Below are 18279 nucleotides of genomic sequence, written 5' to 3'. Positions count from 1 at the left end.
GGTGGAGTTCTTGGGGTCTTCTATATAGAGTATCATGTCATCTGCAAATAATGACAATTTGACTTCTTCATTTCCTATCTTTATTCCTTTTATTTCTTTCTCTTGTCTAATTGTCATGGCTAATGTTTCCAGAACTATATTTAACAAGAGTGGTGAGAGTGGACATCCTTGTCTTGTTCCTGATTTGAGTGTGAAGGATTTCAGTTTTTGACCATTTAGTTTGATATTGGCTCTTGGCTTTTCATAGATGGCTTCTATAAGTTTGAGGTAGAGACCATCTATTCCAATTTTTTGTAGGGTTTTTATCATAAATGCATGTTGGATTTTGTCAAATGCTTTTTCTGTGCCTATGGAGATAATCATATGGTCTTTGTCCTTGGCTCTATTGATACAGTGTATTACATTGATTGATTTGCATATATTGAACCATCCCAGCATCCCTGGGATGAATTCCACTTGATCAGGGTGTATGATCTTCTTGATGATCTTCTGCATTCTGTTTGCCATTATCTTATTGAGGATTTTTGCATCTATGTTCATTAGTGAGATTGACCTATAGTTCTCTTTTTCAGTTGGGACTTCCTCTGCTTTGGGGATCAAGGTGATGCTTGCTTCCAGGAATGAATTTGGGAGTATTGCTTTCCTTTCAATTTCATTGAAGAGTTTAAATAATAGTGGCAGCATTTCCTCTCTAAATGTCTTGTAGAATTCAGCAGTCAAGCCATCAGGGCCTACGCTTTTCTTAGTGGATAAGTTTTTAATTACGTTTTCAATTTCATTGGTTGATATTGGGTTGTTCAGAATGTTTAGGTCTTCTTTGTTCAACTTTGGTAATTCATATGTATCTAGGAATCTGTCCATTTCTTCTGTGTTGTCCATCTTATTGGCGTATAGGTTCTGGAAGTAGGTATTGATGATCCTCTGGATTTCTGCTGGGTCTGTTGTCATTTCACCCTTTTCATTCCTAATTGTATGGATTTGGGCCTTTTCTTTCCTTTTTCTGACAAGGTTCGCAAAGGGCTTGTCAATTTTGTTGATTCTTTCGAAGAACCAACTCTTGGCTTCATTGATTGTTTGTATCATTCTCTTAGTCTCCACTGCATTGATTTCTCCTCTGATGTTTATAATTTCCTCCCTTGTGTGAGCTTTGGGGTTGTCCTGCTCTTCTTTTTCTAGAAGCTTGAGGTTCAGCATCAGGTCGTTTAATTGGGCTCGTTCTGTTTTCCTAATATGCATATTCACTGCTATGAATTTCCCTTGTAAGACTGCTTTCATTGTGTCCCATAGATTCCAGTATGTTGTATTGTCATTGTCATTTAATTGAAGGAACTGTCTGATTTCTTCTTTAATTTCCTCTGTGACCCATTAGTTATTCAAAAGTGTGTTGTTCAATTTCCATGTGTTTATGAAATTTTTCCATTTTCTTTTGCTATGGATCTCCAATTTCATTGCACCATGGTCTGAAAATATACAGGGGATACCTTCAATTCCTTTGCACTTACTTAAACATGTTCTATGTGTGAGTATGTGGCCTATTTTTGAGAATGACCCATTGTGCAGCTGAGAAGAGTGTGTATTCTGATTTTGTGGGGTGGAAGACTCTGTAAACATCTGTTAAGTTCATTTGTTCAAGAGTTCGATTGAGTTCTAGTATTTCATTACTTATTTTTAGTCTAGTTGATCTATCTATTTGTGACAGTGGGGTGTTGAGGTCCCCCACTACAATTGTATTAGTGCATATATGACTTTTCATGTCCATTAGTATTTGTTTTTGTATAGTTGGGTACACTAGTGTTTGGTGCATAGATATTTATGATTGTCATCTCTTCCTCCTGGATTCTTTCCTTTACAAGGATGTAGTGTCCTTCTTCATCTCTCTTAATCAGTGTTGGTTTGAAATCCACTTGATCTACCAAGAGGATAGCTACTCCTGCTTTTTTTTGGGTTCCTGTTGCATGCAGTATTGTTTTCCACCCTTTAACTTTCAGTCTATGAGTTTCCTTTTGAATTAAGTGTGTTTCTTGTATCCAGCATATTGTTGGATTTTGCTTCTTGACCCATTCTGCCAGTGTATTTCTTTTGATTGATGAATTGAGACCATTAACGTTGATGGTTATAACTGAAACATATTGACTTGTCATTGCCATGACTTTTTCTTTTTGTTGGGTTCTCCCCCTTTACATTTAATTTCTTGTCAAGCTAGATGAGTTCATTCTGCTTTGCTTCCTGGGGTTGTAATCCTCAATGTCTGTTCCTAGGATATTGTGTAAAATTCTTTGGAGTGCTGGTTTGGTATTCACGATGTTCTTAAGGTGCTCTTTGTCATGAAAGTATCTTATTTCTTCATCCACTTAGAAAGATAGTTTTGCAGGGTACATCAATCTGGGTTGGAGGCTGTTTTCTTTTAGGGCTTGGAATATGTCACTCCAAGCTCTTCTTGCCTTGATGATTTGTATTGAGAAGTCTGCTGTGATTCTGATGGGCTTTCCTTTGTATGTGATTTGTTTCTTTTCTCTAACTGCTTGTAGAACTTTGTTCTTCTGTTGAGTTTCTGGAATCTTAACAATTATATGCCTACGTGTAGATTTTGTTTTTGATCAAGGCTATTTGGAGTCCTATATGCCTCACTTATCTGTATGTCAAGCTCTTTTCCCCTGCTTGGGAAGTTTTCTGCCATTATTTCTGTGAAGATTTTTTATGTCATCTCCACTCTCTCCTGTTTCTTTATTGAGCCCAATCAGTTTTGTGTTATTCTTCTTTGCATCATCTAGCAGCTGCTGGATTGATTTCTCATGTTCTGTTATATAATTTTGAAGCAATTTTTCTTTTCCTGGTCACTAATTGCAATCTTATCTTCTATATCTGAAATTCTGTCCTCACATTGGCTCATTCTGCTGTGTAGACTTTCAATGGAGTTTTTCATGTCCTGGAAATCTATTTGCATCTGGTTTATGGATTCCATTTGTTTCCTATGTTGGGATTCCATCATGTTCCTCAGCTCCTCTCTAGATTTATTAAACATGTCTTGCACTAGGAGCACAATTTCTCCTGTTATCTGAGAAATTATTTCTGATTTCATTTTTCCAGATCCCCTTTTGTTGCCAGTTCAGTGGGTCCAGGTGGTTGAGTATCAGAGTGTTCCATCTTATTACTCTTTGGGTCTGCTGTAGGTGATCTGGAAGTCTGGTTTTGAGACTTATTTACATGTTTTCTCATTTCAACTGGGTTGGGGGGCTGTTAGCACCTGCAAGGATTACCTCCTCTGAACTGGGAGAGGTGGGACGGGCCTGGGAGCAGTGGTAGAGATGGTGGCCCAAAAGCTCTTTCCTGTAGGCTGGGAGCAGCCTGAGGGATGGTGTCTGGGAAGCCCCTTCCTCTGGACCAGGAGCAATTGGATGGCAGCTCAGAAGCCCCTACCTCTGGGCCGGGAGTGGTGGGAGGGATGGTGGCCCTGAAGCCCCTTCCTCTGGGCCAGGAGCAGCAGGACAGAAGGTGGCCCAAAAGCCCTTTCCTCTGGGCTTGGAGCAGCAGGAGGGATAGTGACTGGGAAGCCCCTTCCTCTGGACCAGGAGCAGTGGGACTCAGTACCTTGGTCTGGTGGTCTGGTGTCCTCTGCGTTTTTGTAGTGTGGAACCAGGTGGCTGCCTGTCTGCAGTGAGCTGATTTGGTGTGATCTGTGAGACTCGCTACCTCGGTAGGGTGTGGGCAGACCTGCCTGTTTGCAGCAGGGTGATTCAGTGTCTTCCACATGACTCGGGACCTCAGTAGGGTGTGCACAGACCTGTCTGTCTGCCACGGGGTGATTCGCCATGTTCCACATGACTCGGGACCTAGGTAGGGTGTGCGCAGATCTGCCTGTCTGCAGCGGGGAGATTCAGCATCAGCTTCTGTCAGACTCAGGACCTCAGTTGGGTGTAGCCAGACCTGCCTGTCTGCAGCAGTTCCCTTATAATTTTGAAGCAATTTTTCTTTTCCAGGTCATTAATTGCAATCTAATGTTCTATATCTGAAATTCTATCCTCACATTGGCTCATTCTGCTGTGTAGACATTCAGTGGAGTTTTTCTTCTCCTGGAAATCTATTTGCATCTGTTTTATGGATTCCATTTGTTTCCTATGTTGTGGTTCCATCATGTTCCTCAGCTCCTCTCTAGATTTATTAATCATGTCTTGCACTAGGAGCACAGTCTCTCCTGTTATCTGAGAAATTATTTCTGATTTCATTTTTTCCGGATCCCCTTTTGTTGCCAGTTCATTGGGTCCAGGTCATTGAGTATGAGAGTATTCCATCTCATTTCCCTTTGGGGTTGCTGTAGGTGATCTGTAAGTCTGTGGAAGGGATGGTTCCCAGGAAGCCACTTCCTCTGGACCAGGAGCAGTAGGACGGCAGCTTAGAAGCCCCTACCTCTGGGCTGGGAGCAGCGGGAGGGATTCTGGTCAAGAAGCCCTTTCCTCTGGACCAGGAGCAGTTTGATGGTGGCTCAGCAGCCCCTACCTTGGGCTGGGAGCGGCGGGACCCAGCACTGTGGTCTGGTGGTCTGGTGTTCTCTGCGTCTTTGTAGTGTGGAATCAGGTGGCTGTCTCTCTCTCTCTCTCTTTTTTTTTTTTTTGGTACTGGGGATTGAACTCGGGTCCTTGTGCCTGCTCAGCAGGCAGCGAAACCATGGATCTAAATCCCAGGCCCAGAGTACAGGTTCTTGAAGTAAGTATTGATGATCCTCTGTATTTTTGCTGGATCTGTTGTGGCTTCACCTTTTTCATTCTTAATTGCATGAATTTGAGCCTTTTCTTTCCTTTTTTTGTTAAGATTGGCTAAGAGTTTATTGATTTTATTTATTCTTTAAAAAATCCAACTCTTTGATTCATTGATGTTTTGTATTTTTCTCTTTGTCCCCATTGCATTGATTTCTGATCTGATCTTTATAATTTCCTCTCCTGTATGAACTTTGGGTTTGTCATGCTCTTCTTTTTCTAGGAGCTTGAGTTTCAGCATTAGGTTGTTTATTTGAGCTCGCTCTGTTTTCATAATATGGGAATTCAGTGCTATGAAATTCCCTGGTAGAACTGCTTTCATTGTGTCCCATATATTCCTGAATGTCATACTGACATTATCATTTACTTGTAGAAATGGTCTATTTTCTTCTTTAATTTCCTCTGTGACCCATTGGTTATTCAGGAGAGTGTTATTCAGTTTCCATGTGTTTCTGGGGGTTTTGAAGTTTCTTATGCTTTTGATCTCCAATTTTATTGTACTATGGTCTGATAATTTACAGGGTGTAACTTAAACTCTTTCGCATTTACTTAAACATGTCCTGTGAGCTATCAGGTGGTCTATTTTGGAGAATGACCCATGTGCAGCCAAAAAGAATGTATATTCTGATTTTGTGGGGTGGAATACTCTCTAGAGATCTATTAAGTCTATTTGTTCAATAGTTTGGTTCAGTTCTAGAATTTCATTGTTGATTTTTTCTCTAAATGATCTATTTGTGACAGTGGCATATTGAGGTAACCCCTACAATTGTATTAATGTTATTTGGTTTTTCATGTCCATTAATATTTGTTTCGTATAGTTGGGGATATTCATGTTTGGTTCATATATATTTATGATTGTCATCTTTTCCTCTTTGATTGTTCCCTTCACAAGGATGTAGTGACTCTCTTTGTCTGTCTTAATTAGTTTTGACTTGAAATCTACTTTGTCTGTAAAGATGATAGCTACTTCTGCTTTTTATCCTCAGCTTTCTGTCACACAGAGAATTGTTTTCCATCCTTTCACTTTCAGTCTATGAATTTCTTTTTGAATTAAGTGTGTTTCTTGTATACAACATATTGTTGGATTTTGCTTCTTAATCCATTCTGCCAATCCAATCTGTTTGATTGGTGAATTGAGGCCATTAACATTGATGGTTATAATCGGTAAATATTGACTCATCCTTGTCATGATATTTTACTGTTGTTGGCTCTTATTTTTTATTTTTCCCCCTTTCCATTTAGTTTCTTGCATTGGCTGTTGGCTTTGCTCTGTTCATGGAATTGTGACCTTCGTTGTCTTTTTCTATGATATTGTTTTGTATTGTTTGGAGTGCTGGTTTGGTGTTCATGAAATTATTCAGGTGTTCTTTGTCATGGAAGTATCTGATTTCCCAGGCGATTTTGAAAGATACTTTTGTAGAATACAGTAGTCTAAGTTGGAAGTTATTTTCTTTTAGGGCTTGAAATACCTCACTCCAGGCTATCCTTAACTTGAGAATTTGTGTTGAGAAGTCTGCCGTGATTTTGTTGGGGTTACCTTTGTAGGTGATTTGTTTCTTTTCTCTAAGTGGTTGTAGGGTTTTGTTCTTTTGTTGGGTTTCTGGGATCTTGACTATATTATATATCTAGGTGTAGATTTTTTTGATAGTGGCTAGTTGGAGTTCTATATGCCCCACTTATCTCTATGTCAAATTCTCTACCTCTGTCTGGGAAATTTTCTACTATTAGTTCTGTGAACAGTGTTTTATGTCATTTGTACTTTCTCCTGCTTTTTCGTGGACTCCTATCAGTCTTATGTTATTCTTCTTTGCAACATCTAGCAGCTTCTGGATTGATTTCTCATGGAACCTTGCTATTTTTAAGAAATCTCTGTTTTCATGGCCTCTAACTGCAATCCTGTCATCTATATCTGATATTCTATCTTCATGTTCTCTCAATCTACTGTGAATACTTTCAGTGGAATTTTTAATCTCCTGGATATCTGAATCTTTTTCATGAATTCCATTTTTTCCTATGTTGGGCATTCATTGTTTGCATTTCTTTCTTATGCTGGACATTCATGGCTTCCAGCATGGTTCTGAGCTCATCTATTTTTTTTTTATCTGCTTCTGTTCTAGAGCCTCTAATCATGTCTTTCACTCTGCTCATCCTCTCTGTAGTTATCTGGGAAATTATTTCTGTTTTGATTTTTTTCAAGAGCCTCATTGATCTGTTTTGTTATTTCCTGTGCTATCATTTCAGGGTGTCCAGGTGGTTGATTATATTTTTCTGCCTTATTTTCCCCTGAATATGCCTTTGGTGAGCTCAAAGTCTGGGTTTGTGTCCTGCCAAGGTGTCTTATAATTTTTAATTGTGTTGTTGGTACTGTTTTTTGTTTTAATTCCTGGGCTGATACTTCAATATTTCTTATGTCTTTATTACTGGTGTTTAGAGCCCCTATGGAGTGATTGCTTCTCTGAGATATCTTCCAGGTAGATCTGGACTTTTTAGACTTTGAGATTCTAATGACTCTGAGGCAATTTTGTTTTCAGTATACCAGGGAGGGCAACTGATTAGATCGACTATGACACCTTAGCCCAATTGACACAATCAGCATCAAACACAGCATAGAAAATGACAATTTTTGTATCAGTTTTTCTGTCTCCTTTAACCATATGAGCTAGATCAAAATCTAGGGCCAGCCCATAATAAGTTTGTAGTAAGTAAACCCTTCAATATGGCAAATTTACCCTTTGGGATAAGGATTTAGAAGGGGTTGGGGAGGGAGGAATAGAGAGATAGAGGGAGAGGGAAAGGTTCAAGGTGGGGTAGAGGACATTGAAAAATCATGAAAATTGTGGAGATCTGTTGATGATAGGAGGAGAAGACAGAGTGAAAGAATAGAGGCAAATACAGAACAAACTGACAAGAATAAGGAAGCTAGAAATTGTATTCAGCTTCCTATAAAAGTGATGGTGGAGAGGACAGAGAGAGAAAAACAGTTCAGAATGGGACAGGAACAGGAACAATGAGGGAGAGAAATATAGAGCCACAAGGGAAAGAAAGAACAAAAAAGAAAGGAAATATATATATAATAAAACAAACAAATAAAAATGGTCTCCCTCAGGATATGTCTCTGCTGTCCTGGTAGACAATGCGTAAGAGTCTAAGCTGGTTAATCTCAGCAAGCCAGCTGTAGTCTATTGATATTCAGGCTGATTTCTAGCTGCAAGATCCAAGTTGAGGTCCCTGACTTCCTGCAAGATTAAACTCTTCAAGGCTCTTCTGCAGGTTCCAGCTGTCCTCCCCACTATGTGAGCCCAGGTTTCTGTGGGAGGTGCTGATCCCACCAACTTACCAACCACGATGGTCCAGTGTGCTTTTATTGAAGAGATTTTCTTCACTTTCCCAGTGGGCTTCAATTTTCATTGAGGAGCCACAGAGAGGCCCTCTCTGTTCTTTACTTCTGCCCTATCTTCTGGGGCTCATAACCATAGCCTTTATATTCCCCCTGGCACCTCTGCTGTGTGGATTCAGATACTAATGGGCCCCATGGGGCATGATCTTGTGGGGCAGCTGGTGGTGTCCCTGGGACCCATTTACTGTTTCTTATTTGAAGAATTTATTCTACTTATATGCAAGTTAGTTATTGACAGGTCATGTATCACTATAGCCATTTTGTAACTTGTTTTCTCATTTTACATAGTTCTTTTCTTTACTTCTCACTTTGGTTTAATGATTTACTCTAGAAAAACAATAAATTGTGTGTGCAGTGATTTTTTTACCTATTGTATTTGGTTTGTCTATTATAAACTTTTATTTGTATATACTGCAAAGCTTATTAAAGCCATCTTTTAATTAAAACAAGTTGTTTTTGAAATGATAGTGCTTAAGATTATTGTGAAAGTTAAGAATAGAATAGAATTTCAGAAAAATGTGGAGAAGAAAGCTCTACACTAGCACTCCATTCCTTCCTGTTTTATATTTTTGTTGCCCCATATTACCCCTCTCAGTATTGTCCACCTTTTTTTTTTTTGGTACCGGAGATCAAACTCAAGTCCTTACACTTGTGGGGCAGCCAGCAGAACCACTGAGATAAATCTCTGGGCCTATTGTCCATCTTATAACACAGTAATGTATTTAGCATATTTTTAATTTTCTCCAGGATTTATGCTAAAGATATCAGCAGTATTTATAAGATATTTACAATATTGCAGCATTTTGAATTTGTCTCTATAGTTACTAATGTGAGGGAATTTATTATACTCTCACATTTTTTTCTTATTCATTAGTGTCTCTTTCAATTTGATGAATATATGGGCATTGATGAAGTATTTATTACAGTCTTCCAAATCTGATTTGAGTCATGTCCTGTCTATCTATGAATTCTAAGCTGCTTGTTTTCTCTGGGCCTTTATCATTTCCCACATTTCAGCAGTGGACATTGTCCTCATTCATTTATGACAGAGGTGTGCTGTTGGTGTGTTGTCACTGTTTCAGAAATAGAAGGCAAGCCAAGCACAGATTTGTCCCAACTCACATTTGGTGTGATTTTTAGCATGATGAGTGGACTACCTAGAAAGAATAGCCCATGCTGACAAACCTTTCATTAACTATAAGGCAGGTGCAAAGTCCTTGTCCACACTCTTCACCTCATTGTGTTCAGGAAGTTCAGGGTTCTACCTGTGTCCTAGAAGAATCACAATGGATGCACTGATTTAAACATTTAGGCCAATGTCATGGCTACCAGCATTGCAGTTCTGTGGCATACTCAAAACCCACAGTCTGCCAATATGACCACATCACTTGGATGGAACAAAGGTTCACACTGCTGTTGACTCTCTATTGTTGAGTTGGACTTCAGTCCAAGACCAATGCTAACAGCTACACGTGATACTGGCTGGAAGAGATATCTGAGAGATTTGGGCCACAGGTCTTGTAGCACTGTGGCTCTTTCAGATCCTCTGTCCACAGGCAGGCCTCATGGAGCTGTGTTTTACATCAGCCTCTCACATGTTTTCACAAGGCAGTTGCTAAATTCATTTCAGAGTTCTGAGCTTATAATTTGTCTTAGTTACATTTCTCTTGTTGCTGAAACAAAATAGGCAACATCCAAAGCTAAAGGAAGAAAGGCTTATTTAGCTCAGTGTTTTAGAGGTTTCAATCCACAATTGCCATATCCAAGGTAGGGTGGCAGAGAAATGGGGCATCATTTCATGGGGTGGAAGAGAGCAGAGGCAACAAGGAACACAGCAAGAGCAAAGGCCCTAAGGCACAAACTTGATTGATGTGAAGAAATGGCAAGAAAATGAATGCAGTAGAATAGGGGAAAACCAGGAGAGTGAGGAGAGTGCAAGGGAGAATTAACTGCGCTAAGTAGAAATGAATGGCACACATTAAAATTTGAAGTACTTACAGCAAGAAACGTGCAATATTATTGGCTTTTAGGTTTGATTCTTAATCTGAATGTGTAGTGACATATGAATAGATGAAAAAGATGGCTGTATTTTCTGAATTTTCTTGTTCTATTTTATCCATTTGAACATTTGATCATGTTGAATGCACAGAATGATTTTGACATCAAAAATAAATATTAATTTACCTCAGATGTAAGATTTACTCATTGCTCATTAAATTCCAAGAAGACATTTCTTTCTTAATGTATCACATGTTTTCTCAAATTAAGACTATAGGAATATCATAAAATAGTCAAGAAATCTTAGCAAAAATTCTGTACTATTACCTACATCAAGTATTAAGATAGAGTTTTTAAACAGTACTGTTTTATTTGTGTTTCCCAAGTAAACCAGAATCAACAGAGCAGGTATAGACATGTAGAAGGATGTGTGTCGTGTGCACTGTTTATATTACAGGAAGGTGGTGAAATCCCAGGAATTTCCCACAGAAATCCTAAGCAGAAGGCTGGCAGGGGCTCACTGAGTCTAACATGAAGCCCCAAGACAGAGGAAGTGAGGGGCCTGGTGTGAGTGTGGGATACTGAAGACCAAGAAGGGGTAGAGGTCATTAACTGGTGTCTAAGAGTGTCAGAAGGGAAATGTCCTAAAGGTGGGGGGGGCGAGAGAGAGAGAGCAAGTGCTCTCTCTTGATGTTTTGTGCTATTTCCTGCAATGAAGAGGACAGATCTTCCTTACTAATCCTCTACATGAAATAACAGACTCTTTGAAAACACTCAGAGACACACAGAAAAAGTTGAAAATGTTTCCTCGCTACCTAAGTATCTCATTATTCAGCCAAATCAAGATATAAAATTAACTGCCACCAATAACAGATTCTATTTGGGTCTAATGTAACCTACCACATCCACTTCTATTTGTCATCGTGAGACAACTGTGGACATTGCTTCCATTTATGGGCATCTTTGAGCCTGTTATACACACATTTCAATTGACATGAGGTATAAAAAAGAACACCTGTGTAACACACACACACGTCAATATCCTAAGGAATGCTTTAGGCACCAGGCTTTAGGATATTTTAAGCATTTTTACTCTCTATTTATTTCTGGACACAGTAGCTTTTTTCATGTTCATCAACTTTTCCACAAGTGAAAGAATTACTTCAATAATTTAATTTTAAAGTAGGCCTCAAAATGTAAACAATACCTGTAGAAAAGCTGAAAGAAAGAAACTCAGAGATGGTTCATCTCACAAACTTTCAGTCAAAATCCTACTCCTAACTGGGCCTCCAAAAACTGAATGCACTCTTGACCTTTAAGAATGCGCTCTTGACCTCCTTGCTCCTCAGGCTGTAGACCATAGGGTTCAGCATGGGGATCACCATGGTGTAGAACACAGAGGCGATTTTATCAGTGTCCATGGAGTGACTGGATGTGGGCTGTAGATACATGGACATCGTAGTCCCATAGAAGATGGAGATGGCAGTGAAGTGGGAGGCACAGGTGGACAGAGCCTTGTGATGTCCTGCAGCTGAGTGCATCCTTAGAATGGTGCCAAAAATGAAGATGTAGGATGTTGTAATAACCAGGATGGCAAAACAGATATGAAAGCTCATAAGATAAACAAGAACCAGCTCAGTAACTTTTTTGTCAGAGCAGGAGAGAGCCATGACTGCTGGACCATCACAGAAAAAGTGATGGACCACATTGGAGCTGCAAAAGGAAAGGCTGAATATGTTGGCAACATGAATGCAGGCATTCAGGAAGGAGCTGACATAGCAGCCTATGAGGAGACCTACACACACATTTGTGGTCATGGTGGTGGTGTAGTGCAGGGGTTTACACACTGCTGCATAGCGGTCATAGGCCATTGTAGTCAAGAGATAGTTTTCCACACCAATGAGGGCTGCAAACAGGAACATCTGAGCAGCACAGGCATTGTAGGAAATGGCCTTGTTTCCTGTCAGGAGCCCACCCATGACTGAGGGAGTGACAACTGAGGAGTATCCAAAGTCCACCAGAGAAAGATTACCCAGGAAAAAGTACATGGGAGTGTGCAGACGAGGGTCCAGGAGGATCAGCAGGATCATCCCCAGGTTTCCAGCCACAGTGATGGTGTAGATGAGGAGGAAGGTGATGAAGAGGGGAACCTGCAGGTGTGGGTCATCGGTCAGTCCCAGGAGGAGGAACTCAGTCACCTCTGTCCTGTTCTCCATCAGTGCTGTACAGAACCTCTACATGAGCTGCAGCAGTGAGAAAGAAGATACAGAAACATAAAGAAACTGAACTGAAATCAGAAAGTACGAGCACCATATGTAGTGTGAATCTTAGATGGATTTGTAAATGAAGATTCTCCAGAAGCAATTTCTTGAAAACGTAGCTCATTCTATTAATTGTATGTAGTTTTACAGGCTTTAATCTCTTAAAAATTTAATGGATCATCTATATCATCTAAAAATGTTTAAATTTGTAAAATAAAATACAGATGGTTTAATACAGTAACTTGATCAAAAATTCGGTGGATGCGTCTGTCAGCAGATTCACTCCTCCTGATTACAGTAAAATCTGACACTTTCAAGTTGTTCTCCTACCATAAATTTGTCCCTCCACTTTAGATGTACATCCACTGTCTCCCTGCAGTGATAGTGTGGTTTGGATTCATTGTTTCTCTCATGTAAATTATGAATCACAGATCTTGGGTCACTCATTCACAGCTGCACAGATGTGGAATGGCAGTCTGTACTCCACACCCCCACTGAACTGTGACCTATGGTGACTAGGCCTGAAGTCTAAAGGTTTTTAAGTGAATTCAAGTCAAACTGAAATTAACTGAATTTGCAATAACTCATTTTCTCCTTTCTTTCAAACTCAGTCTTCAGTTTTTATAGTGAACTGACTTATAAGCTATGTGTGAATTTCATCTGGAGATAAAACTAACCAAAAACACAAAAAACATGAAATGATCAATTCTTCAATGACAAAGTGTGTCAGTGAGTTAACAAGTTTTGAATGAAACTCGAAAGTTTTCTGCATTACCTCCTATTTGTTACCATGTGCACATCTATACATGTTGACAGTGATGTCATTAACAGCATCAACTTTTGCTCAAGTTGAAGAGGACTTTAACTCCTGACCCTCATGGCTCCCCTCTAGGCACGGGGGTGTGGTGAGGTCACCAGGATGGAGCATGCACCCTGGCACAGGGGATTCCAGGGAAGGAGGAGCAGCAGATGCAGCAGAGCACAGAGTTTAGGCTCTGAAGGGACACAGGTCAGACCACACATTGACCATCCAGCAGTCATTAGTCCTCCATGAACTCCACTGAACCTGACATTGCCATGTGCACAATAAACAGCAAGGAGACTGACTTTCAGGGATTATTGTGAGAATTAAAATGTATCTAAAGGCCAGTAAAATGGATGTAAAGCTCATTCTGATGAGTGGCAGCTCTCATGTTATTGGTAGGATGGAATAATGGTTTTGGAGAAGTTGTGACCCAGGTCTGTGACACTCAGGATTTTGGTTGCAGGTGACCTTGAAGTCTTAAGTTTCCCTCTCCAGTTACCTTTCCCCACACAAAGGACTCTGCAATTTTCTGTGCTCTCCAGTGCTTCAGGGTCTGGCTCCAATCCATGGATGAGTTTGAGGCTGCTGAAACTCCATGTAGGACATGTTTTGCCAAAATTGCTTCATCAAAATGCATATTCGAGTGTGAGAAAAATGTCTATTGTTCTTAAACTCAGTCTTTCACTCATTACTCTCATCACATAGCAAATTCACAGAGAACTAGGGCTTAAATATTTTATTTGAATCTCTTCCTATGTGGTAAGAGTATTTAAAATTTGTAAATTTATTTTGCAATCTTTGGTAGGAAATTATTATTTCTCATCATCTTTTTTTTCTAAGCTTCTTTCAAATTACATTTATCAACCATCCCCATGAAGAAATTATTTCATCAAGTTTATCACACATGTTTACTTTTAACATATACTATGTCCTGAAACACTTGGTAAGCAATTTATATGGAAATGGTGTGAATGTGTTACATATAATATTCTTACATATCCATAAGTAAACAGCAGAACAGGGAATTTATGTTATGCTGCAAGATTATATAAGTAATAGGTAATGAGATGCAAGAGTGAAAGCTACATTCCAAGCATAAGCATTTAGGATTATACTAATTCATGTAGGCACCTTTTGCAAATTAAAGAAGAATCAGTTCACTATACTGGGTTTGTGTTTGTGTTTTTTTGAAACTCCAAGTGAGATTCAAATATATGGCAAGACAGATAATGTCAGTAGCCACTCAAAGCATCATCTCTCTTCATTTTTGTTCATATTTTTTGGCAAAGAAGCATTATTTGTCTTATGAATGGCCAAAGTCTCTATGAAAGCCATTTATACCACTGGCTCATTCAACATTTAAGCAATATTTAGAGAACATCTTCATTGTTTAATAATGTATCATACGTAGAATTAAGACACTGATTTTGCATAAATTACATGTCTGACTAAAAGGTTTGTGGCACATAGAAGCTTACCAGTTTGCTAAGAGAGGAACAACAGTCAGTACAGAATACTGCTCTGTGATCATGGACATATTTTCTGAACATTTCTGATGTTCTAGGAGAGGAGCTCCTTTGTCTCAGGCAGTAGTCACCCTTTCCAACATCCCTAAGGCAAGGTGGGAAAAAGGAAGAAGAGGATATTCACGTGGATCATGATGCACAGGTGCCATGAGTTCCATACATGTTACTGGAAAAATAACGTCTTTCTTATCTGTAAAATAGACATGTTGTGATTACTTCTCTCACAGAAGGGGGGCTGTAAACAATGAGAGGTCTCTAACTCTCCTCTCCAACAGCTCATCCTTTAAAAGTCCCTTGATGTCACTTCCCTTTGAGGGATTTCCATGGCCAGGGCTGCAGGCTTCCAGCCAGTCCACAGGTCAGAAGCTCTCCTGCACTGGTGACAGGGACTCTCTATCTTGGATGGGACATTGAGGTCCAATAGCAAAGGCAGCAACACATCCATTCTCAACTGCTGTCAGCTTTAGCCCTGTCAGGATCCCAGAGGCTTCTACCTGGAGATTTGGAGATAATTATGAGCCACTGTGATCTCTGGAGATTTCCCCCTGAGGATACCTGCAGCTCCTCATCCTACCCTGTTAGGGAAGAAGACATTAAGCTGCCTTCAGGGACCAAGATGACCACAAGTTTTAATTAAATGGGTTTTACACTGATAAGTGAAGACTTACATATTTTACATATTACAGAATTATTCTGAAATCCATGATTATAAAAATACCTTTCATATTGTTGACACCAAGATAAACAAGTCTGCTTCTTCAAATATTTATTGTTTCCTTACAGTGAACTCTGCCTTTCTTCTACCCACCTGAAGACTATAGTATATAATTGTTAGCGATTGTCATCCTACTCTGTAATACATACAGGAGCTCCCGTCCTCACAGTGACTGAGTAACAACTCTCTAACCTTCCTTATCCCTCCTTCTCCCTGCTCTCTCCAGCCCAACTCTGTTCACCTCTCAAATTTTGTTTTTTTGCTTAAATTCTTTTATTGGTACATTTTACATATATGATACATTCACATTTATCTTTGGGTGCTTGTATCTGTACATGATGTATCTTGGTTCTAACTTTTTCCCCATTACCTCTGTGCCCTTCACCCCCTCCACCCTTCCTTATTTACACAGACTTTGTTTCCATTTTTTCCTTTTCTCATAATTTTTCCTTTGCCTTTTTCCTTTCCCCTACTCCTCCCACTTCCCCTACTTACTCCTTTGGAACTTTTCTTCCTATTTCAAATTATCAATTATTTGTTTTAATCATTTTAATCCTTATTTACACTTTCCGGTTCTCACACTAGAGAAACTATTCAGTATTTACACATGTGTGTCCTATTTACTTCACTTAAGTGTATGGCTTCAATATGCATCCATCTAGCTATAAATGTCTCTAGTTTCTAGTTCTTTATGGATGAGTAGTACTCCATTTGATTAAAAAACCACATCTTCTTAATCCAGTTTCCACTTGGTGGGCAGCTGGGCTCTTTCCAAACTTTACCTATTACAAACTGTGCCTCTATAAACATGGTTGTGCATATAGCACTGTGGTATGATTCTTTTAATTCTTTTGGGAAGAACCCCAGGAGGGGAATAGCTGGGTCAATTGGGACCTCTAGCCCTAGTTCTTTGAGGTATCTCCATATTGATTTCTGTGGTGGTTGCACCAGTCTGCACACCCACCAACAATGGAGAAGGGTTCCTTTATCCCCACATCCCTGCCAGCATTTGTTATTGGTTAATTTCTTGATAGCAGCCATTCTTTGTGGGGTGAGGTGGAATCTCAGTGGTGTTTTCATCTACATCTCTCAAATGACCAGTGATGTTGAACATTGTTTCATATGCTTATTTGCTGCTTTTACTTCTTTGTCTGAGAAATATCTGTGCATTTCATATGTCCATTTTTGTATTGGATCTTTAAATTTGGTGTGTCTGATTTTTTCAGTTGTTTATATATTTTAGATAATAGTCCTCTTTCTGAGGTACAGCTGCTAAATTTTTTTTCCCACATTGTAGGTTGTCTCTTAACTCTGTCGGTGGTTTCTCTTGCAGTGCAGAAGCTTTTCAATAAGATGAGATCCCAATTGTGGATTCTTTGTGCTAGTTCTCATGCTACTGAAGTTTTCTTCATAAAGTCTTCCTATGCCAATGTCTTCAAGAGTTCTACCTAACTTATCTTCCAGCAAGTTTAGAGTTTCTGTTTTGGTATTTAGATCTTTAATCCACTCCAATCTTAGTTTAGTTCATGGTGATAGATATGGGTCTAGTTTTAATCCTTGGCAGGTGGAAATCCAGTTTTTCCAACACCATTTATTAAAGAGGCTGTCTTTCCTCCAATGAGGGTGGTGGCCTCCTTTGTCAAAGATAAGGTGGCTGAGTATGTCTGGAGTTGTTTCTGCATCTTCTAATCTAGTCCACTGATCCTCAGGTCTGTTTCTCTGCCAGTACCATGCTGTTATTATAACAGTAGCTTTGTACTACAGTTTCAAGTTGGGGATTGTGATATCCCCTTCCATGTCTCTGTTGCCTAGAATTGCTTTTAATATTCTAGGTCTCTTCTGCTTCCAAATGAATGTTTGTATTGTTTTATCTAGTTCTGTGAAGTATATTGTTGGAATTTCAATTGGCATTGCATTAAATCTATATAGTAGTTTTGGAAGTATGGCCATTTTGAATATATTCATTCTTCCTACCCAAGAACAAGGGATGTCTTTCCATTTTCTTATATCCTCTTCAATCTCTTTTTTTCAGAGTGCTTTAGTTTTCAATGTATTGGTCTTTTGCTTCCTTTGTTAGATTGATTCCTAGATATTTCATTTTTTTGGATGCTATTGTAAAAGGAATTGTTTCCCTAATTTCTCTTTCAGTGAGTCTGTTATTTGTGTATAAGAAGGCTATTATTTTTTGAGTGTTGAACTTGCATCCAGCTACTCTACTGAATCTTTCAATAAAGTCTAGAATTCTTTGGGCAGAGTTTTTTCTGTGTTGTGTGTAAAGTCATATCATCTGCAAATAATGACAATTTAACTTCTTCCTTTCCTATCTTTATTTGTTGTAGTTCTTTCTCTTTTCTAATTGCTACCGCTAACATTTCCAGAACTATATTGAACAGGATTGGTAATAGAGCTCATCCTTGTCTTGTTCCTATTTTAGCGTGAAAGTTTTCAGTTTTTGACCATTTAGTATGATGTTGGCTGTTGGTTTTTCATAGATAGCCTTAAGCACGTTGAGATAAAGACTTTCTATTCCAATTTTCTGGAGGGTTTTCAGCATGAATTGGTGTTGGATTTGGTCGAATGCTTTTTCTGCATCTATTGAGATGATCATATGGGTTTTTTTGTCCTTGGCTCTGTGAATATACTGTATTACATTTATTGATTTATGAATGTTGAACGGTCCTTGCATCCCTGGGATAAATCTGACTTTTTCAGGGTGTATGATCTTCCTCATGACCCTCTGTATTCTGTTTGCCAGTACCTTATTGAGGATTTTTGCATCAATGTTCATTAGGGAGATTGGCCTGTTGTTCTCTTTTTGGGTTGGGT

General features: G+C 39.2%; 1 protein-coding gene across 1 annotated transcript; it reads right to left on the bottom strand.

Annotated features, from left to right (window-relative positions):
• Positions 1 to 11423: 11423 nt before the first annotated feature.
• On the bottom strand, positions 11424 to 12362 carry LOC101697481 (olfactory receptor 5B2-like). The gene has a single exon (XM_004869838.3). It carries the CDS (start codon positions 12360 to 12362, stop codon positions 11424 to 11426), a length of 939 nt encoding a protein of 312 aa, XP_004869895.3.
• Positions 12363 to 18279: the final 5917 nt, after the last annotated feature.

This window comes from Heterocephalus glaber, unplaced genomic scaffold (assembly GCF_053883595.1).
Source record: "Heterocephalus glaber isolate CG9 unplaced genomic scaffold, H.glaber_assembly_v1.0 deba00001805, whole genome shotgun sequence".
NCBI classification, from domain to species: domain Eukaryota; kingdom Metazoa; phylum Chordata; class Mammalia; order Rodentia; family Bathyergidae; genus Heterocephalus; species Heterocephalus glaber.
This window is presented reverse-complemented; position numbering and strand designations above follow the sequence as displayed.